This window comes from Rutidosis leptorrhynchoides, chromosome 10 (assembly GCF_046630445.1).
Source record: "Rutidosis leptorrhynchoides isolate AG116_Rl617_1_P2 chromosome 10, CSIRO_AGI_Rlap_v1, whole genome shotgun sequence".
Classification (NCBI taxonomy): Eukaryota; Viridiplantae; Streptophyta; class Magnoliopsida; order Asterales; family Asteraceae; genus Rutidosis; species Rutidosis leptorrhynchoides.
In genome coordinates, this window is record NC_092342.1 from 73,918,474 (window position 1) to 73,941,948 (window position 23,475).

Genomic DNA, 23,475 nt, shown 5'->3' on the forward strand with positions numbered 1-23,475 from the left:
CGCTGCCCCACTTGCGATGATGATGTTGAATCTATTGATCACGCATTAGTATTTTGCAAATTCGCATACGAGGTGTGGTCAAGGATTTATAAATGGTGGGGGTTTGGACCGTACACAAGGGTGAGTATTGCTGAAACTTTCTCGGGGCTAGTAAATCAACAGTGTTCGGATATAGGTGCTCAAGTATGGCAAGGGGTAGAATGGTCTTGTGGATATGTCTTATGGAAGAACCGCAATTCAAAGATTTTCAAGAAGAAAAGTTTGTGCGTGCCATCGTTGGTAAATGAGATACAAATCCTTAGTTATGATTGGATTTCACATCGGTTAAAGAAGCAAAAACTTGACTGGAATACATGGCTAGTGAACCCGTGCGAATATCTAACAATCAAATAGTCAAGAATTGCCACCTCGGCACAATTGGGTCTTTTGACTGTTAGAACAGTAGGTATCATTACATGTAATTTATTAATTGTACCATTAATGTGACACTGTAATTGCTTTGAGATGTTGGTGGCTTTCTGTTTTGGGCTGCCTCATCAGTTTATTAATAAAAATTCTTGTTGCTTTTCAAAAAAAAAAATATCCATCATGAATTGGGGTAAGATCGGATAAACATCAGCCGAATTGAATGGCCATTGTATAATATTATTTGTATCTGAAATTATGTTTTTGTCTGACTATAGTGTAAAACAAAAAGGGCTACTTTGGGGTTTTATGGATTAAAGTTGTTTGATTTTGACAATTATACAAAAATACAAATATCTCCCTCTCTCTCTCTCACATACACAAAGATTCTTTAAGTTCTCTTTGTTTTCAATTCTCAGATTCGGCTGGCGATTGCAACTGATTACCGTATCAGTATATCACCTACTTAAATCGCCACCCCAAAATCACACACTTTTTTTTTTTTTCCCAATTAAAATCTTAATTCGTTAATTACCTTTATATACATCTACTCTTAAACTTTATTCTTCTTCTTAATCTAAATTACAATCATGAGTCTTTCAATTGTTCAAGTAAGTTTCCTTAATTTTCATTCAATTCAATTCAATTTAATCCGTTAATTAATATTCAATTTGTGTTTATTTGATGAAATTAGGGGTTTAGCAAGTCTCTTGCGATGACCGTGCTATCTGAAATCGGTGACAAGACATTTTTTGCAGCTGCAGTCAGTTTTTAATTCTTACTTAAGCTGAATTTATATTAATCCGTAATAATTTTCATGTTATTGTATAATATATAACCTTCTGTTTTATGCTATTAAAGGCAAAATAATATCACATGTTACTAAAGTAAAGTAGTTGCACTCTATTTGTGGCTCATGATATAGTGAAAGTCAGCTGTATATCTGAAAGTTTAACTCCATATTAAGCATTACATATGCATAGTTGTTTAAAATTAGAACACACTATAGCATAGTCTTCTTCTGAATCGATCTACCCATATTTCAAATTTTGATATAGTGGTAGTACATATGCTTGAAAAACAAAAAAATAATAAAAAAATAATTAAAAAAAAAAAAAAATCGTTTGGATCCACATTTTTTATGAGCTTTTATCTGTTCGCGTTACTCGGGAGGGCGAGTATATCTACCTCTCGCAAGAAAAGAAAAAAAAAAATGAACTCCATTGTTTAGTTGTTTATTGAGATCGCATGCTTTTTTTTATGGGACAATTCATTATTTATAGCTTTTTTTTGTGTATCCATTAGAAAGAAAAAGAAATGAACTTCATTGTTTAATTGTTTAAAACGTGCCATGATGTTAATTTTAGATTTTGGCGATGCGTCACCCCAGACGATATGTTTTGGCTGGCTGCCTTTCATCTTTGATTGTAAGTTTTTATTTATTTATTTATTTATTTATCTCTTGCTACATTTCATTCATGTAAGGCGTTGGTACGTTGATTCACTATTTTATAGGTTATGACTATCCTGTCTGCTGCTGTTGGTTATGTTGCTCCGAACCTGGTATGTACGTTACATTATTTGGGGTGTCATGATGATAAATCTTGCTTCCGTCTTTTAATTCTCATAGATATAGTTATAGTTATAATGGTTACATAATTTATCACTTAAAATGGTGATGACATTTACAACACAAAAACTTGATACATTAAGTTAAATCGTGGTATGATGTACCACAGGCTTTTCATGTTTTATAGTGGGGGTGGAAGAATCAATTATTGTGTAAATATCACATCCTAAAATGATATACATTATGTTATTACGCACAAATACTATTTCGTCTATTAAATTCACACACATGTTAATTGTATAGAAAATACATTTCTACTTAGATAATCTATATGTATATATGTATATACTAGTTCAAACTTACGAAAAGTTCCAGTCGATGAAAGAAATTAATTAATTTTATTGAAACATATAATTTTATCTTCTATGCCCCGTGTGTATACATGAGTATAGAATTAGCTGTAACATATACAAAAAGTCAACTTTGCTGTCCGTACGAATTTGTTCATATTTTTTGCAATAAGATGCGTTGGAGGATATTGTAATATCTTATTGGACAAGTTGTTTGGTTACATCACCAAACTATACTTTGATATATATATATATGATTTTGATGGTTGGTCAACATTATATTTTTATTACTATACAACTTATTTGGTTCTTGTTTTTTGCTTAAGATGGTTAAATTTAATAGAAGAAGTAATCCTTGTTTTATTTACCGCTGAAATTATTTCTTATACAGTCAATTATCATGTTTATGAAAATCACATACCTAATATTATTTTACCGTGTGGTCTAGTTTAACTTTTTGATTGATGTGCATATTGTGACTGTAATAACAATGCAGATCTCCCGAACATTAACTAAACATGTAGCCACCGTGTTGTTTTTGGGGTTCGGTTTATGGTCCTTATGGGATGCTTTTCATGAAGGGTAACATTTTTCATCTTCTTCAATATGACATCATCATTTCCAAAACATCATGTGATTAACTTTAAGTTAGACTAATACAGTTTCTATTAACAGTGAATCAGAAGAATTAGCTGAAGTTGAAGCAGAATTGGTTGGTCACAATTTCTTTTTGTTGCTTACCGTTGCAATAATCTTAAAATATGCAATCCTACGGCTCTAGTTATTGAGTCGACAACAAGCGTCGATTTATTGGCGACTTGACTGACTCTTAGAGCCTAAATTAAATTTCAGGCAGGATTTAAAACCCATGGAAATTTGATTTTACCATTTTCATGGCGTCTTAATTTTTTTTTTTTTTTAAAAACTTTTTTCCTACTTATTAGCCGGAGGTCCACTCGGAAGCAATCTCTCTATCCGTCGAATAGAGATAGGGATGACTTTCTCTACTTTTGAGAGTGTTTTCACTTTGGGTGGAGAAATGACTTGTCTTTATTCTTAGATAGGGGAAGGATTGTCTACATCTCACCTCCCCCATACACCACTTATGTGGTATTGGGTTTTGTTGTTGTTGTTGTAAAATATGCAATCTTACGATATTCTTTTAATGATGTGTATAGGATGCTGATTTAAAAGCTAACAGCAGAGCAACTAAAGCAAATGACAAGGTATTACAGAAACCATTAATGCTTGAAGTTAACTATGCTCTGTGTTGCAGAATTCGGAATTACTCGGCGAGTACTCGGTTTTGCATCTCAGGAGTACTCAGTCAAACGTGGTCAAACTCGGGATTATTCGGAAAATCGTTCAAAACTCGTTATCACTAGGAAAATTGGTCAACATCGGTCAAAGTCAAACTTGGTCAACTTCCGAGTACTCTCCGAGTAGCGTTTTTTGCAACCTTGACTATCTTTCATCGCTTTGTGAGTTCGTCCCTGCCATGAAGTATCCACCCATGGCACCTTTCCCATATCGTTTGGGGGGTAAAGGGGAGGGGGTTTTTACTTGGCCGTGCCCTTGGATCGGTTTCAAGGTTTTTTCCCGGGCAGCGATGGGGGCGGGGTTATTATCGCTGCATCGGCATAGTCGAAACGGGAGATGATCGCAACGGGTGGTAAAGTCCCCCTCGGGTGATCCCAATCGCTGTTCAAAAAAAAAATATATAGATTAGGTACGTTTTTTAACATAACTATGTTGTTATCCACTCGTAATCTATTTTTACAGGCTGATGATGAGGCTAAAAAGAAGAACAGAATGTTTATGTCTCAATTTTTCTCCCCCATCTTTTTAAAGGTATAGACCTTGAAACTCTTTTTTTTTTGGTTTGTGTGTGTGTGTGTGTGTGTGTGTGTGTGTGTGTGAAATTAAATGGTACCTAATTGATGGTAATTTCAACAGGCATTCTCGATAACCTTCTTTGGCGAGTGGGGTGACAAAAGCCAGGTCAGCATCACTGTTGACATATTGTTAATCTTAATAATTTATTATAATCTTGTCAATTTTGGTATACTATAGTCAACTAATGAATGTGGATTAAATAACTTTCAGATAGCTACGATTGGTTTGGCTGCAGCTGAGAACCCGCTCGGTGTTGTTCTTGGAGGGATTTTGTATGTTAATCATCTTTTGTCTCTTTAAATTGAGAACCCGCTCGGTGTTGTTCGGTGTTATTCGAAACTCGGATGACTTTCGGTTCCATCCTAGATGCGAAAGACAACAAATTATTAATGTTTGCTTCGCCGATGACTTATTCATGTTCTCATACGCAAATAAAGGTTCGGTTAAAGTTATCTCTGATGCATTGGAAAGTTTTAAAATGTGTTCGGGGTTGGTTCCAAGTCTTCCTAAGAGCACAGCGTTTTTTGGGAATGTGAATCAAGCCGTAAAGAATGAGATTCTTGCTCTCCTCCCTTTTGAGGAGGGAACGTTGCCCGTTAGATACTTGGGAGTCCCGTTAATTTCTTCTCGGTTGATGTACAAAGATTGTAAAACTTTGGTGGAAAGAGTGAAAAATAAAATAAATGATTGGAAAAATAAATCCCTTTCTTTCGCGGGTAGGGTTCAATTGATCTCGTCTGTGTTAACATCGCTTCAGGTATACTGGTCATCGGTTTTTCTTCTGCCTGATAAGATTCTCAAGGATATAGAGAAACTCATTCGGGGATTTTTATGGTGTCAAGGCGATCTCAAGAAAGGCAAAGCTAAAGTCAGGTGGGATGAAGTGTGTTTGCCTAAACACGAGGGAGGTCTTGGAATTAAACGATTGAAATATTGGAACATGGCGCTTATGTCATATCATGTGTGGAGCATTATTACGCGAAAGCAATCCCTGTGGGTTAAGTGGATTCACTCGTATCGTCTACGAAGAAACAATTTCTGGCTTGTGAAACCTGCTGCTGATTCAAGTTGGGGATGGCGAAAGATTCTTAGTATTCGTAACACTATTCGTCCACATATTATCCACCAAGTCGGTGATGGCAGAAACACGTCAGTTTTATATGACATTTGGTGTGATTATGGTCCTTTGGTGGAGATTCTAACAAATAGAGAAACACATAGGGCTGCAATCTCTATTGATTCAAATGTTTCTCAGTTTGTTAATGACTCGGGATGGTCGTGGCCAGAGGTATTGTCTACAAAATATCCTCTTTTGTTATCTACTGATCCTCCTGATATTGGAAAAGATGATGTTGTTCGCTGGAGGGATGTGGATGGGGTTCTACACTGTTTCTCGGTATCGAAGGTCTGGGATACCATTCGGTATCGTCAGCCTAAAGTCCTGTGGTATTCTGTGATTTGGTTTGCGCAAAATATTCCTCGGCACGCGTTTATTGCTTGGCTACTTATGAAGCAAAAGCTGAAAACTCAAGATATGCTCAAACCATGGGACATGAATTTGAATGGGAATGGAGGTGTTGCTGTGTGTACTCTTTGTCAACTACAACCTGACTCTAACACCCATTTGTTCTTTGAATGTATGTATGCAAGTAGAGTTTGGGATCAAGTTAAGCAATTGATTCAAATTCCTATTAGTGGTAACTGTTGGCAAGTTTTCGTGCAGTTGTTGGCTCCGATCGCGCATCGGAGAGTGTCTCGGGTGGTTGTTGCCAAGCTTCTGTTTGCAGCTTCTATTTATTTTATTTGGCAAGAACGGAATGCTCGGTTGTTTAGTAACAAATCGAGAACAAGTGACCTACTGTTTCAAAACATTTTTTCTACGGTTCGTTACAAGCTTTTGTCCTTGAGGTTTAAGGATTCGGTGCAAGTTCGTCAATTGAAGATGTTATGGAAGATCACATAAAATTGGGGGTTTTTGTATGTTTTTTTGTTGCGTCTAGCTCGTCTATTTTTGCGAGTTGGTTATGTCTAGTTTTTGCTAGGTTTGGTGCTTTTGGATTGTTCTTGGACTACAGGGCACTCTTGTAGACTTGTGATCTGTATTGTTTCATTTTTTTTGTTGAATGAATTTTGCCGGGTGATTACCCTTTACCCAAAAAAAAAAAATTGACAATATAGCTGTATGTTTGGCTTGAATGTGAACCGTAAAGATTAAAAAAAAAAAAAAAAATTATTCAACTTGTAAATTACACATGCATATACATAAGGTGATTTTTACAAGTAATAGCTTATTAAATTTTTAATTTTATCTAGAGGGCAAGCTTTGTGTCAGACTGCTGCTGTATTTGGAGGGAAGAGCTTGGCTTCACAGATATCTGAAAAATTCGTAATATATATACTTTTTAATTTCGTTACTTTCTTGCTTTTGTTTCTACTCTTCGTAATGAAATAAATGTACGTGAATAATGATGCAGATTGCATTATCTGGCGGAGTTCTATTCATCGTCTTTGGAATCCAATCATTCTTTGCAACAGTTGAATCATGATTTTAGGTTTTCTGGAAATGGTTAGTATATATTTCATACACTTACTTCTTTCGTTGCTCTTTTATGCCAAATTAAAAGTAAAAATTCTTGTTAATTTTCAGCTCTAGTTTACCTTTTTCTCATGTTAGTATTTGATCACAAGTATTATTTGTTCTGTTCTTTAATCAATAGTTATATATTTTATCGGGTGTGTGAGTTTGCCGTTCTAAAAAAAGAAATGGTTATATATTTTATCAAATTATGTGGTAACTCAAACATTGTTTATCTATAGAAATGATGGATGAGGACATGAGGTAGCCTTTATAAAAGTAACCTCATAAGATATAATGAATCATTCATATCAGTTTATTGTAATTAAATTATCAATTTTCTTGGTTTTTTTTTTTTTTTTTTGCAGATAATAGGAAGGGAGTGTCGTGAAGAAGACACATTGTTTTGACATTTAACTAAGTTTTTATAAATTGTAATTTGGAAAGATTCAATTGAACACAATTGTTACAATATCCAAAACTATAGTATGCAATAGTAAGTACTGACATCATTATGCTTGCAAGTTGCAATTGCGGTTCGACTGTATACAAGCAGTTGCATATGCAAGACTCCTTTCTTATATTCTCTTTTCATTATGAAAACTTGATGATATATGTATAAGTGTTAAGACAATCTTCAGTTAATTTGTAACATTGATCAACATATAATTTTGTATGGGTTCATTATATTTTGAAAGGTTCAGCGCAGAATTTGATATATGAATAACACTTTGACAAACAAGTATATGGAATCTTTTATACATGTAACACGAAAATAAAGTAATTTTACGAAATTTTTATCATTCATTTAAAATAATTATCAAACATCTTATATTCATTCTCAGAGACTTTGAATCATTCAACGCCAAATTATTCGCTTCTATCAAACGTAGCCTTAATAAGCCTGTTAAGTTTTTTGGAAACATCAAAGGGTACATTCTTAGTTGTGAATGGAACGAACAGGACCAACTATAACCATATTACGCTGAAAATGTAACACAACTGTTTATATTATGCATCAAAATTTTTGTAACTTCTTTTATGAACATGGTGAACACAAAAATTGATAAGTCTTCTGCAAACGATGTGCCGTCAAACAATAACACTACATCAGTTTCCATCAAATATTGTTTGTTATCTTTCAGTATTGTAGCCGAAAATAAACTTTTGAATCTCATTATCACTAAACCTAAAAGATAAATCAAAGTTCCAGCTATTAATAAACTTTAAGCATTACTTAAATAAATCGTTTTACCTTGTGTTTTTTTTCCACGCTCATATCAGCCGGAACATCATAAATAAGAAATAATAAGTGACAAACATCATAAAATCGAAACACTAAAGAAAAACCAATGGACCCGAAACACTTGCAACATGTTATCAATATCGGACTCCTTGTGATTAAATGACATAGTTATCTACAGACGAATATGAGTATTTCAGGGTTTTCATTACGATTGTTATTGTATTATTGTATTGTTAATTTGTTATTGTTATTGCAATTTTTTACCAAGTAACTCAACAACTCGATGTTTCAACTAACGCTTTAATTAAAATAACACATCAAACTTGAATTGCATTATTGATAGTGTGGATGAGAGCGAATCATTAGACTCGGTCCTATTTCTTACTTAAATGACATCCAGTCGAACTATACAACCTTAAATGGGTCTATCCATGTTATGTTTTTACAACTTAGTGGTCAGAAGTTGCTTCAAGTATATTTGTACTGCATAAAACTTCTTAAATAGATGGTATCTCAAAGTTGTTTGAAAACAAAACTAAAATGTATAGGACAACCAAGTAGTGATTTCTTAAATAGATGGTATCTCAACATATGTCTGAGGTACTTATTCAGTAAACATAATTTGTAGACCAAAAAGTTACTCCAACCTAGTCGAAAGATTAGCTTAGTACAGAGTAACACAAACCCAATTATTTTAACATAATTGGGTTTTTCTGACCCCCTTTGACTTGTTAACCAGCATGTCTGACCCATCCATTTTGCTACCACCACTAATCATTAATATGAAATAAATGGCACACAAATTTGTTATATATAATTCATAACTCTCACATTATGTGTGCACATCAGATATCAAGAAACTTGTAAAAAAAATTAGATTATTTAAATTCAGACATCATGAAAGCAAGTAGTATACCTAAAGTAAGAACCTAAATTCAGACAATTAAATAAAATAAGTTACACGTATTAGAACCAAATAATCATTCCGATTAACTCGTAGTGTGTCACTTATAAACCAAATGGAGACATACTGATTAACTCTTGACCGATTCATTCCCATATATGCCTATCATTTATATTCAATATCCATCTTAGAAGATAATGTGCCCAAGGAATCTGCACAAAAAGATTAAAGCAGATCTAGCCTAGATATATAAGGTCAATTTATAATTATGTAGTCTGAATGATAATAAAGCATTACAAATTCATGAAACACAAAAGTTAATATCATTAGGAATGATGGGCTGAAAAAGTATACATTCAAAAATAAAATAATTATACGTACTTTTCTATAAAATGAAACAGAAATCAATGAAACACACAACCACATAACAAAGGCGCTCTTAATTTTCTGTTTCGCTACCCACCAACTGATTCTCGCACAGTGCTTGCAACACTAAACTTGTAGTAGTAGCCTTCTGATCATCAAATATAAAAAAAGTTAGATAAGCATGTAATAACTTAACATACCAAACTCACAATATAGCAACGATGTACCTTATTAGCATCTTCCTTGCCAGAGATATGTTTTAATGTCAATTATGTAACTTGCTTCCTTTATTCCTTAACTGCATCATCCTTATTTCATTTAAACTCATCTGCTTCTTCTCCTTCTCATCTTTCTCTTTCTTGCTTTTCATTTCCTCATCAACAAAATCAATCTGCAGTTTTCTTCCTTAATCTCAGTGTTCTCTTTATCATCTGAAACACTACTTAAGTTCTTGAATAGTGTACATTTCTTGATTGGCGTCACACGGGTTTGGTGACCAACATTTAAGATTAAGGAGTTTTGTACCGGGAGACAGGGGGCTGAAAAATCTATGAATTGATTCTTCTCTGCGATAGATGAATCTTCAAAACCTTGTGTTGCTTACACTAAAATCTGCATACACCTTCTCAATGATATCGTTTTCAGGGACTTCCTTGATCATTGTGGGGAGGTTATCCATTACAAAGGTTTCATCAACTCTGCAATATAATGATTTTAATATTATGTTAACAGAAGCACTCGTGATATCATATTTATAACGACATTAATCTCATACTTAGGCTTAATATTGACAAATCAATGAATTATATATCAAATACCCGTGATTTCGGTCAGTTCCATACTTCCATATCCATTGCAGTGATATCAGCAGCACTAATGAAGGGAATTGCAACTACATCAACTGGATTACAAAACAACTAAATTCGGATAACCTAATCATATATCTTGACTTACCTACTGCACCATCGATAGATTGTTTTGGATTATCAGAATGAAGCTTAGGCATTTTATCGAACATGTGATGTACATTAAATTGAGCAAACCTAATACAAAAATGATCTTTGTATAAAAAACAGAATTAAAAACAAAATGGATCTCAATCAATAGTATCAAAAAATAAATAGAATTAAAAACGTAAATCGGATATCACCTGCTTGCAATACCAATCAGGCATCTTAATTGCTTGAATTCAAATCGTAGATAAAATTACCGAAACGGCATCTGTAACGATAATCAAATCGAATAAGAACAATTGTGATATTACATGAAATCCAAAAATTGATATTACCTATTTCAAACCCTAATCGTCGATTAAAATTTTAAAACCCCGGATTCGTAGTAAATTTATTGATTGGCGGTAGAAATTCGATTACGATTTCGTCATAAATCGCAAATACAAGGGGTATAAATCAGATTTACGAATCAATGAATCGTAAATATAGAGGGTATAAACCCGATGACGAATCAAAAGTATTAAAGAATAGTTTGATAAAACGAAACAATTGAAGATATCGTTCATAGGTCTTCATAAACCTACGAACCCTAATTCTACAAAGAGAGAGAGAAGTGTTTATTTGGTTCCTGTGATAATGGAAACAATACAATAAGACCCCATAATTTAATTAGGAACGGAATATTTGAAGGGTACTGTTGTCAATCAAAATTGAAATTAAGGAGAGAGACAATTGTTGAGTGATAATTAATTTAATGGATGATATTGAAAGTTCATTTTTAATTTAATGGTCACTTTTTTTCCATTTAAAATTTTTGAAAAATAATTAGGTGAAGATGACTTTGTTATTATATATAAATAGAGTAGAATATAGATAATTTATATACATAATCAGGTTTATATTAGTGTAAATATATGCCACATTGTTAAACCATGTTGAAAAGACGGTAAGATTTGTTAGGTTAATCTTGAAAGCCCAAGTATGGTATGTTATTGTTGAAGTCCATTAATAATAGAAGAAGCCCAATTTGCAGCCTAAAAAGAGTCCAAAGCAGAAGAATAAGTGCACGTGAGTTTAATTAATTGTTAGATGATGTTTGTGTTTGAATTGGTAATTGGAACCGTAGCATGTTGACCGAAAGTTATGGTACATGGGCAAGTATATTCATGTGAAGCCATATAAGTAGGAGAATGTGGGTCAATTCTTTAGGAGTAATTAATTAGCAGTTTCTTTTATTGTTTAACAACGTGGGTGAATATATGGCTATATATAAAGCCTTTATTTAATGTAAATAAATGCACAGTGAGTTACAATGTAGTCTATGGTGTTTTTTTTTGTGTGTCTTTTGCTCTTATATATTTATTGTATATTTGAGTTGCATGAAATAAAAGCAAGATGGAACTTGAATGTTCAAACAAGATTTGTAGGCAATTTGAGTTTGATATATATCATTATATATCTTGATCAACCCTGTTACATGTCATATAATAAACTACGGGCCTAAAGGACCACAAGTTTCATTGCGTCTGTACCCTGCTGTTTGATTGCAAAAGCTACCAACAAGTTGTGCTCTGTAGGTACTTATCATTGACTATGATCATTAGCGCGTGCTTGTACAACCATACTTTTTAGATGGCAATTTGAAGATGAAAAAGTAGTATTTCCTGTACTTTTTTGATTTGCAAGTCTAAGAGCCCTTGGAGTCGTATTTTATTTTTTTGCCATCGCCCAACGCCAGGATCTCGCCGTCGTCGACACCGCTTCAGCGTTAAATTGCCGTTTTCCCACGTCGTCGGGCTTCAGTGTCGTCTACACGTTCGTTGAAACGGCAACGATTTTTGTTTCTTTTTCTTTGCTTATTTTCTGTTTTTGTTCTTGTTTTTACAGGTGATGTCTTTTTTTGGGCTTGTGGAAGATCGAAGATGGATAGGAGTCATGGTGATGTATGGGATTATCACCAAAAAGCCCATTTTTTTGAACTTGTTTGCTTGAAAGCCCATAAAAAAAGTTTGACAATTTGCCCTCGCAAGGAGCAAGATGCCTCTTGCTCCCTTGCGCCTTGCGTCCTTGCGACCTTAGTCACACTTGGGAGCAAGGAGCAAGGTGTCTCTTGCTCCCTTGCTCCCAGGTGGAAGCAAGGACGCAAGGTGCATCTTGCTCCCAGGTGGAAGCAAGGACGCAAGATGCCTCTTGCTCCTTTGCTCCCAGGTGGAAGCAAGGACGCAAGGTGCCTCTTGCTCCCTTGCTTCCACCTGGGAGCAAGGGAGCAAGAGGCACTGGGAGCAAGGGAGCAAGAGGTACTTTGCTCCCAGGTGGAAGCAAGGGAGTAAGAGGCACCTTGCGTCCTTGCTTCCACCTGGGAGCAAGGGAGCAAGAGGCACATTGCTAAGTGTGACTAAGGTCGCAAAGACGCAAGGCGCAATGGAGCAAGAGGCATCTTGCTCCTTGCGAGGGCAAATTGTCAATTTTTTTTTATGGGTTCTCACGCAAACAAGTTCAAAAAAATGAGTTTTTTTTTTTGTGATAATCCCTATTTTATTAGGTTAAAAGATGGGCCAAAAAACTTTGCCTATTTTTTAAAAAATTGGGCCAATTTTTTAACAAGTTGGGTCAAATTTCTTTTATATACTTTTGTTATTAAATACTACGTAATAAATAAAATGATTTGTATTCAACGAAATAATAATAATAATAATAATAATAATAATAATAATAAAAAAAAAAATAATAATAATAATAATAATAATAATAATAATAATTAATAAATTAATAATATATTAAAAGTATTAAAAACTAATTAAATAATAATTTAGACACTTAATCATTTTTTCACCTTTTTCTTTAGTGTTAAATTTCAGTATCTTGAAAGGCATTGAAATTAAACACTGAGTTCAGTGTCTCGACTCTCAGTGATTTAAAGAGATAAGTATATAAAGCGCAAGACAAACTCACATTTTGAAAAATATTAGACCATCAATTTAAACCTAGTATTGCATCTTGGTTTTGTTTGTGAAAGTTGATATTTCTAACATTGTTTTTAACTAGTTTTAAATTTGGTGCTGCACAACACAAAAATACGGAGTAACACACAGTGTAAATTAATAAAAAACTAGAAAAGTGACCCGCTCGATGCCGCGGTGCCTTTCGAGTTACATAATCATAGTTACCGTAGCGTTATGTATTTACGGAAATAAAAACGCTTTGGTACGTGTGTTTTTAGATACACGTCGTTAGTACCTAGTGTACCTAATGGCATATGTATTTTTAACGTCAGGAAGATTGTGTAAAAAATGGAAACATAACCATCGATATGATGTATGTAGTTTGGGTTGTTTATTATAAGTGTATGTATATGTATTGAAGATAGCCCGAGATGTTTAGCGTTTTTTGAGAAGTGTACGTTTCGCGTATAGTTAGTCCCGATGGGTTCGTCAGATTTTTTAGAGTTGAACGGCGGTCTCGGAGAAATTTAACTCTCACCGAGCGAGAAGATAAGGCCCGTTATAAATTCGGGTGGAATTAGTTTCTTTTATTTTAATAAAATTATATATTTACGCTTTCTAACCCTGAAAAAGTGTAAACTTGAGGGGCCGTTGTGTAAATTGAGTCGAAGTTGAGGGACCGAATGCAGTGTGAACGCAAACTCAAAACGACAATCCAAAACAACGACAAAAATTCGGGCGACTTTTAGTATAAAAATATAAATATAAATATAAATATAAATATAAATATAAATATAAATAATATAATATATATATATATATATATATATATATATATATATATATATATATATATATATATATATATATATATATATGAATATGAATATAAATATAAATATAAATATAAATATAAATAGATCAACTCAAATTTTCTAAACCACCCTTAATCTTTAATGATATCTTACATAAATTTCTTGTTAGAATTTATTGGACGATATTGATGGAAACTAGCATCAAATGATGATAGATTTATAAATTTAGATTGTGGAAGGGCATATTTGGCAAAATTAGTTGGTAGCTAATAGCTTTTAGTTGATAGCTTGTAGTTATTAGTTGATATCTGGTAACTGATCGCTGTTTGCTTTTTATATGTATTTTGATATTTGACAGAGTAGCTAAAACTGTTAAAATAAAGAGTAAAATAATAAAAAATTATGAGATTTTTCTTTAGTTCATTAGCTTTTATCTTTTAGATTTTTCTATCATCATAAATCTTTAACCTCTTGTAACCAAAATGAGCTGAAGTATCACTTCTCTTTTTCTGTGGGCCTTCTTCTTGAAGTTTTTTTTTTTTTTTTGAAATGCAGAACGATTGGAAAATCACAAACACCTAGAGTATTAACCAACCATGCGTTTCAATTTATTCTACATTTTTATCTACTAACATATCCAATCAAAAGAAATGAAAACTATGGAATCTATTAAACGACATTTCTTGAACCAAAATCTCCATAAAGTCTACATGGTTGCCAAGGAAATAAATTTCATCGTCATTTTCCTCATACCCTTTAGCTTGTTATTATCAAACCAATCCCAACATTCGTCCATAGAAGACCATCTAGGGATCCCTAAGTTCACCCAGATCGAAATGCAAGCCCATATTTCTTAGCAAGATCACAATTGCACAACACATGGGGGAGATCTTCTTGAGCTTGAGAACAAACCGAACATAAAGTAGAAGAGCAATTAGATTAGTTTTTGTAGGTAACAGATTCATCCTAATGCTCCACGCAAAAATGTTTATCTTTGGCTGAATGTGTTTATTCCATTTTGATTGAAGGGAGCCGTAAAGAAGAGTGTGATAGTCAAATCAATTTACGGGTGCTAGTGACTAAATATATACAAGAAATTTAGTTGTCCATCAATGATTTGGTGATTTAAGATGGTTGTATTTTACTCGCCCTCACTCAATTTAATTGTCCATATTTTATTTTAAACTCTCCCAAATCAATGGTTCAATGTTCATGAATGAATAAAAATAAAGAGGTAAAATTCTTTTATAAACCTTTTTTTTTTTTTTTTTTTTTTTTTTTGGTTACAAAAACAACGATAACTTGAATAAAACGAAAATATTTTTGAAAAGAAAAACGTCTTTAACAAGAGATTACCTGACAAGGCTCGTACCTAGAAAGTGGTATACTAACCGTATAAAGGTACCAAAATGACAAGAACTAGACATACAACAAGCTACTATCAAACCGCAAAAACTCAAGCGAAGCAAAATAAACAACACAAAACAAAAGCTAAATTAAGGTTCAACCTTTCTTAACTTACCATCTAAAATTTTCCGACGTATATTTTTTACCGGTTCGATTTTACACCTTGAATGATAGAACGTGTGAAGAACCGTCGCCAATCAAAGTGCCCGGCGGGGGAGGGATTAAGCCTTGATCCGCCAAATCTTGGAAGAAACCACTATACGAAGATCCTTTGATCGCATCCGACTTGTTGCCAACTTGAGAATCCATAAACAAGTTTTGGATTGCTTCTCCGTAAGTCAAATCTTTATCAAAACCTTAAAGCTTAAAAGAACCCGAAGTGGACACCTCTTTCGCCTTCTTTCTCGTCTTCGAATTTATGCTACTAAGTTGAACTCTTGAAATATGACTTTTCAAAACATACCAAGATCTACAAAAACCTTCACAAATGGGAAACTCACAATCGCAATACTTTCTGCCCCTTCTTCCGATCAAAATCGGACTAGACTTTACTACTTTCGTATCTTCATCACGACTACCCGAGGGGCCTATTTCCTTTTCAATCTTCTTCTCCGTCTTTAACCTATCCAAGCTTTCAACCAACGAAAGAAACAAACATTCGTACCGGAATCTTTGTCAATCAAATAACAAACATCCTTGGCCTCTACAGGCCCGTTAACTGGCTCAGTATAATAAATGTTGTTTAGAACAGCAGCTACCCCAAACGTCCTCGTGTTCCCTTTATATTGTAGCCCAACAATCGGCCCATTAATGAGCCCGATATCTTTCACTAACTGTCCCGAATTAGGCTCATCATGTATCCCCTATAAATTAAAAATCCTCTTACGGCTTCACTTTTCCTCTGGTACATCAGTCTCAAAACTAGAAACAGAAACATGAAGTTCATATACGCACACATCAGCATGTGCAAAAACAAAAGCTATAGCAGGATTTTCATTCGTGCAAACATCACCCTGAATAATACCTTGGAGATCATAGTCACCAATTTAGCCGAATTTTAAAGGTGATCTAAGAGGCTTAGTGCTCGATGCCTCTTTACCGGCAACATCAAGATCATTCGAAAACTCACACATTTTTTGATACAATAGTGGCTGAATTCGTAGTAGCCCTATTGAAATAAATGTCCTTTGAGGGAATAAATTGTCTTTTTTTTTTCTTTCTAAATTTGAATTTGCCTCATCAATGCTCACATTACAAACCAATCCATTAAATCACGAATCCAAAACAAACTGATATGTCGGACGCAACAACTTTTTAAATTATAAAAACATTGTTAAAAACACGAGCCATCACAATGGTGTCCGAGACCTCGGACACTGATGTGCGAGCAAGGTGTACGAAATACTATTATTTTTACTACGAAATATGATACAAGTTTTAATTAATTTACGGATGGGATATACCTAAACATTGCTACAACACTATATGCAGTGTACCTAATCGTAGAGTAGTGTAGTTTTTAGTAAGTCCGGTTCGTTCCACAGGGAGCTAGTTGATTACGTACTATATATATATATATATATATATATATATATATATATATATATATATATATATATATATATATATATATATATATATATATATATATATATATATATATATATATATATATATATATATATATATATATATATATATATATATATATATAACGGGGGGTTTTTACCGTTTAATGACCGGTTTGTCGATTTTATATTTTTAAGCGTAAAGATAAATGACAATAATTAAAGTGCGTAAAATAAATAACGATAAATAAATGACGATAAATAAAATAACAGTAAATAAAATTGCGAAAGAATATGAAATAAAAGAATTATGCTTATTTAAACTTCCGTAATCATGATGTTTGACGTTTTGATTTTAATTTATTACTCTGGGTTAATTATCCTTTGTCCTGGATTATTTGATACCTATATGGTTTTTGTCCATAATAGTCCATCGGTCATAATTATAAAATGCTCGTCAAATTTACCTTATTCCCGAAGTCAAATATTCCAACTAATTAGGGATTCAAACTGTAACAAGGTTTTAATACTTTGTTAATAATTACACCAGGTTATCGACTGCGTGTAATCCAAGGTTTTAATACTTTGTTAACAATTACACCAATTACCCTTGTATGTAATCTACCCCTGTTTTAATGAGATATGAATATTAATTTACCCACTTGATCAGTTTGAATAATCCATTACCCAACCCGAATAATTAATTAAATGATTGTAAAAGATGTCGTATAAACGTCACTAAATAGGACATTCATAATCATTTAATAATTTATTAGATTAACTAATTTGAAGATATGTTCGACAGACTCCAATGAGTTGTCATTAGATTAGACAATACCCCCATCTATTAATAGTCCATAGTCCAATGTCCACAAGTGTCAGTCTTTTGTCCAAACCCTAATTATGGTACAAAATCCAATAACCCCATCTTAATATTTAGTCCAACATCACGATTACTTCGGCTCAAATAAGCATAATAATAACTTAGTTACGAGACATTAATTTAAAAAGGAAGAACATAGCTTACAGTGATTATTAATAGCGTAGCGTTACACGGACATAGTTTCAACTTTAAAACTCGTAAAATATTTCTTACAATAACCCAATTATTATTAATCTTAACTTAAACTTAAAATTATAAATATAAATATAAATATTATTCTTACAGAGGAAGAAAGAAAATTGTGAATGTGTGTCGATTTCTCGATGCACTCTTCTCCTTTTATAGATATGAATATGTCTACTGTAGAAGAGTGGAAAGTGAGCTGTCTTCAATTGATTCAATTTCATTCTTCCAATTCATCAGATGACATACTTAATATTATTATATATTGTAATTATTATATTATTATTATTATTAATTATATATATATATATATATTATATTATATATTATATTTTTGTGCATAGTTGACTTGTAATTTTAGCACCGTTGACTTGTACATTGTTACTTGGTTTATGTCCCGGTTTCGGATTTTCGAACGTCTTTTCGTATGCTTAGATATCTTGTACTTTGCGTTCCGCGACTTGTACTCTTGTCATTTTTAGACGTTATTCATCAATAAATTGAACCAACTGGATTGTATCTTGTACGTTTGAGCTTTTTGGTCATTTGCGTCTTCAAATCGTCGTCTCTGTCTTCTGTCTTCTTATTTTATTAATTAAACAATTATCACTTGGAAATAGAACAATTGCAACTAAAAGCTTGTCTTTCTGGAAGGATAATGCTATGAAATATATGTTCATTTTTAGCATTATTAAATATTCCTACACTTGAGCGTTGCTTGTCCTCAAGCAATATAGAACTTAAATATAACTTCACACGAATCACTTCTTTATTCTTCACACTTTATACATCAGTGATTTTAGTACGGCGGTATGAACAATGATAGTAACAATGTGGTTTACAGTCCCACATGACTATGGAAATTTAGATCCTTTAAGGAAATTGGATCTTTATGAAAATATTTGATCTTTTGAAAATTCAAGCTAGATTTTACCCTAGACAAGTTTTCCGGAATAACCCTTCACCGGTGTTTGCAAAATGTTTTTGTGGGTTGTGGGTTTCATATTATAAAAATTTAGCTCAAAACTTGCGGTTTTGTGTCACCCACTTGCTAACCTTGTATTAGGAAAGCAACACGTCCAGTATAATTATTCCGTATATTACCTTTCGGTAAACTACCGTCCGGTTGTAAAGGAAAGCGATGAACAAGCAACTGTTAAGGCAATGTCCCATGACATGCAGATAATTATGGTCAAAAACGTGTCGGATGCAGTTACTATCCTTTGTAGGAGAAATAGCAAAGATCACCCTATATTTTTTCGGTCTGGCAAAAGGTCCTGTCTTCGACCATGCTATGCAACCACCGTTCTTACGGTTGACACCCGATTTGGTTCAGGTGGCCAAATGAATTCTGATGAATTCTCAGGATTTTACGTTCAATGGTAATGAACGCATTGAAAATAGGTTTTCAGAAAACAAATCGGTTTTATTTTGATCAAAATATTTTCTCGTTCAAGCTCGAATTTAGATATCATCGAATTCCATGAGTTTGTAATTCTCAATCTTTGAAGTCAATATCAAGGATTGAGTAATATCAGTCTTAAAAGCTAATTTTTGATCTTTAAGGAGATTATCCTTTCTGGGGGTCTGATTCATTAGTCTTATCAAGCTAATTTGCACGCTGCCCTCCCCATTTTACGAGACAGATCCTCTTATGGTTAGGATAAGTCTGACCACTTGGCAACCCTGTTTGATGCTGAGGTCCGTGGATTTCCAGTTGATTTTCGAGAAAACTTTTCAAGGTTTTTCGTAGACTCTACAACTGGTCTGGATGACAACTTCTTGACCTAAATCAAGAAGCGCATTTATTTTTCTGAAGACTTTACTTCCTTCATTTCTTTTTTCGAAAGACTTTACTTTCTTTTAAATCAAGTGGCACATTTCTTTCATATATATTATAAGAAATCGGGTAAAACTGATTAGTATCGTCCAAAACAAAAGTACCTGCAATAATCTTGTACCAAATATGTGATATGTGTTTTAAAGAACTTGGTAAATTCTTTCCACACTTAGCTTTTATTTATTCTTTTCTTTGCCTTTTTATTCTCCTTTATTCCATTTTAAATGAATTCTAGCGTTTTAGGTTGTTTCTCAATTTATGTCCTTTCCGAGGTAACAATAATTTCGGTAATAAAACCTAATTTTACCATTCATAAATATGTATAAACATGATTTTGAATTCATTTAGTTGAAAATTTTTCAAATTTTCACAAAATTTGGCAATTAAATCAAGTGTAAACCTGAGAGAATTTATAACCTTTCCCCACACTTGAGATCTTGCAATGCCCTCATTTGCAAGAAATCAGTAAAAATTTAAATTCATGAGGGTGATGAGCGTAGAAAAATGATTAAAAATACCGAGTTTGCAAACATATTGTTTTATATCACATTTGATATTTTACGTCATGTCGTCAAAATTAGTAGCTTTTACTGAACTTAATGTCAGTATTTGAAAGTGCGTTGTTTTACCTTGTTTTGAACATAATATAAACTACAAACAAAAACAAATATATACATACTTTTTTTTTATAAAAAAACCTTAACTTAATAAAACAAATAATTGATAAATTTAAAATTTTGTTTTCCTTTTTATTTATGTAGAGGTAGTTTTGGTACATTTACCTAGTCCGTCCCTCGACAAAATTTTAAAATTTTCGTTTTAAAGCGATTGTTTTAAAAGCAAAGATTTTTGTGTTTTATTTTTTTATTTTTATTTTTTGGCATACTTTAGATCAATAAAATTATAAATAATGATAACAAAATTTTTCGCCCCGCCCCCCTACCTAGTGTTTAACTCACGACGAATTTTAGAAATCATTTTTTTTAAACTTTAATGAAATAAAGTAAATTTTGTTTTTAAATTCACACATAACTTAAATTTAAAAAGCATATTAATTTCTTACAAAACCTACAAAAAAAAAAAAAATTCAGAATGGGGGGAGAAAACTAGTTCTTTAGTGTCTGCTAGTGGAAATGACCAATCGGATTCCATTCTCGGAACTACACGAGAACAGAACAACTAACTCTAGACAGCATTTTCTTTTTAAAACATTTGAATCTCCCCACACTTAGGTAGCTGTGGTGTCGAAATTGTGATTAACTTCATTGTCAATTTCTTTTAGACCATAATCAACTTGCATATCTGTGACTTTTGCTTTAAGCCATTGGTCGGATTCCTGTGTAATATCCACAAATTCAACTAGTTTCGCCTTTTCTTTAGGCGGTAGATTGGATACTAACCGGTTACATAACTTAAAGTTCCCCTTGGTTCTAGCATCGCGAATTCGTTTAATAAGTTTCTTCATTGAACTGTTAATAACGGGGTCATTTAATTTCATATCAACAACGGGGTTCTTTGTTATCAGGTCATCATTAGGTGTTACTTCATCTTCCCCACAATTAGATGTTTTATTATTGTTAAGCACTACCGTTGGAGTTGGTAAAACAATATGCGTTTCACCGATCATTTTTATTGGTTCAACAGTTTTGGTTGGTGGAGATTTAGACTTTCGAATCACAAAGGTGATCGATTTTTCACCATTACTAAGTGTCATTCTACCCTTTTTTACATCAATTAACGTCCCGGTGGACGCTAAGAATGGTCGACCTAAAATTAGAGGAATTTTCGAGTCCTCTTCTATGTCAATAACAACAAATTCGACTAAAAAGGTTAAATTACCCACTTAAACGGGTAGGTTGTCAGCAATTCCAACTAGGTGCTTAACGGTCTGATCAAAGAGGCGAACAATCATTTCCGTTGGACTTAACTCACCTACACCTAATCTCTTATATAATGAAAGAGGCATAACACTCACACTCGCACCTAAATCTGTTAGTGCATCATACATGACATAATCACTAAGTAGACAAGGAACAATAAATTCACCCGGATCACCCAACCTGGGTGAAAGTTTTGGTGGAACTGTCTTCACCGGGTTTACTTTTACGGTTTTTGTTTCTTGCACTTTCTTATTCTTCTTCTTCTTTCCAGAGGTATCACAAACTTTATTACCTATCACTTGCTCATACTCAACTCCTTTTCTTGGAAACAGGATGGGTGGTCTGTATGGTGCCACCACTAGCTTTACATACTCGGGTGGTGGTGGTGGTGTAACTTCTTCATCGTTACTCACATCTAAAACCTTCCCATATTCTGGTGCTGGTTTTTCAGAATTTGTTGACACCATAATAACATTCTCATTCTGAGGATTTACTTCAGTATTACTCAGTAGCTTTCCTTGTTCTCTCTCACTCATCATGCTAGCAAGAGTACCTACGTGTTTTTCTAGATTCAAAATGGAAGCTTGTTGAGTTCTTAATGACTGATCAAACCTCTCATTCGTTTGGGTTTGAGATGTAATAAATTGTGTTTGAGATTCCATTAGCTTTGCCATCATTTCTTCCAGATTTAACTTTTTCTCTTCGATTTGTTGTGATGGTTTATACAAGCCAGGTCTTTGTTGATTGAAAGTGTTGTTTTGAGTTGGTTTGTTATTCGGACCTTGTTGGTTATACGAGTTATTGTTGGGTCCATTTAGATTGTAAAGAATGTTTTGATTTCGATTGAAGTTTGGCCTTGGCGGTTGATAATTATTTTGATAATTATTTCCTGGCCTTTGGTTCATATAGGAAACATTCTCACGTTGTTCCATCGTTTGCTCAATGTGACAATCTTTCGTTAAGTATGGTCCACCGCATTGTTCGCAACTGATTCGTATTGAGTGAATATCTTTAGTCATTTTTTCCATTCGTCTCTCGAAAGCATCTATTTTTGTGGAAACGGAATCAAAGTCATAGCTAGAATCGGCTCTAGCCACTTTAGATGAACGAAAGATATATTTTTCCTGGTGCCACTCATGCGAGTGGGAGGCTGTATTTTCAATCATCTTGTGAGCTTCGATAGCGATTTTCTTTATAATGGAATCACCAGCTGCTGTGTCGATGTCTTTTCGTGTAGCGATGTCGACACCTTGGTAGAATATTTGTACTATTTGATAAGTGTCTAAACCGTGCTGAGGACATCCTCTCAACAACTTTCCGAATTTTGTCCACGCCTCATATAATGTTCATTTCGCTTTTGCACGAACATAACAATTTCTCCTTGAAGTCTTACGGCTTTAGATGCTGGAAAGAATCTTTTAAGAAATTTCTCAACTAAAACATCCCATGCGTTAATCGCTCCTTCAGGTAACGATTCTAACCAATCTTTGGCTTCTCCCTTTAAAGTCCAGGGAAACAACATGAGATAGATGAAACGACCCATTCATATACAATATAAACGATTCACAATAGTTGATTACATCGCGAGGTATTTGACCTCTATATGATACATTTTACAAACATTGCATTCGTTTTTAAAAAACAAACTTTCTTTACATCAAAAGTTGACGGCATGCATACCATTTCATAAAA

General features: G+C 33.4%; 1 protein-coding gene and 1 long non-coding RNA gene across 3 annotated transcripts; one reads left to right on the top strand and one right to left on the bottom strand.

Annotated features, from left to right (window-relative positions):
* Positions 1–769: 769 nt before the first annotated feature.
* Positions 770–7,493, top strand: LOC139872075 (GDT1-like protein 4). The gene is made up of 13 exons (XM_071859878.1): positions 770–1,016; positions 1,100–1,168; positions 1,773–1,832; positions 1,921–1,968; positions 2,822–2,907; positions 3,001–3,037; positions 3,504–3,551; positions 4,108–4,176; positions 4,282–4,326; positions 4,432–4,493; positions 6,535–6,607; positions 6,696–6,787; positions 7,165–7,493. Exons 1-12 carry the CDS (start codon positions 996–998, stop codon positions 6,765–6,767), a joined length of 690 nt encoding a protein of 229 aa, XP_071715979.1. The 5' UTR covers positions 770–995; the 3' UTR covers positions 6,768–6,787; positions 7,165–7,493.
* Positions 7,494–9,078: 1,585 nt separating this feature from the next.
* LOC139872952 (uncharacterized) lies at positions 9,079–10,951 on the bottom strand. 2 transcript variants are annotated; one of them, XR_011767216.1, is made up of 6 exons: positions 10,601–10,951; positions 10,463–10,533; positions 10,267–10,355; positions 10,131–10,185; positions 9,540–10,010; positions 9,079–9,457 (listed from the first exon to the last, which is right to left on the bottom strand). It is a non-coding gene; the product is annotated as an uncharacterized lncRNA (long non-coding RNA). The 2 variants fall into 2 exon arrangements; XR_011767215.1 differs by having other exon boundaries at positions 9,098–9,460.
* Positions 10,952–23,475: the final 12,524 nt, after the last annotated feature.

Bases quoted from the DNA above. Each gene is read 5' to 3' on its own strand.
- LOC139872075 (XM_071859878.1), top strand. From the start codon at position 996: ATGAGTCTTTCAATTGTTCAA. The intron at 2,908-3,000 runs GTAACATTTTTC...TTCTATTAACAG, and splicing joins TGGGATGCTTTTCATGAAGG to TGAATCAGAAGAATTAGCTG. The intron at 4,177-4,281 runs GTATAGACCTTG...TAATTTCAACAG, and splicing joins TCTCCCCCATCTTTTTAAAG to GCATTCTCGATAACCTTCTT.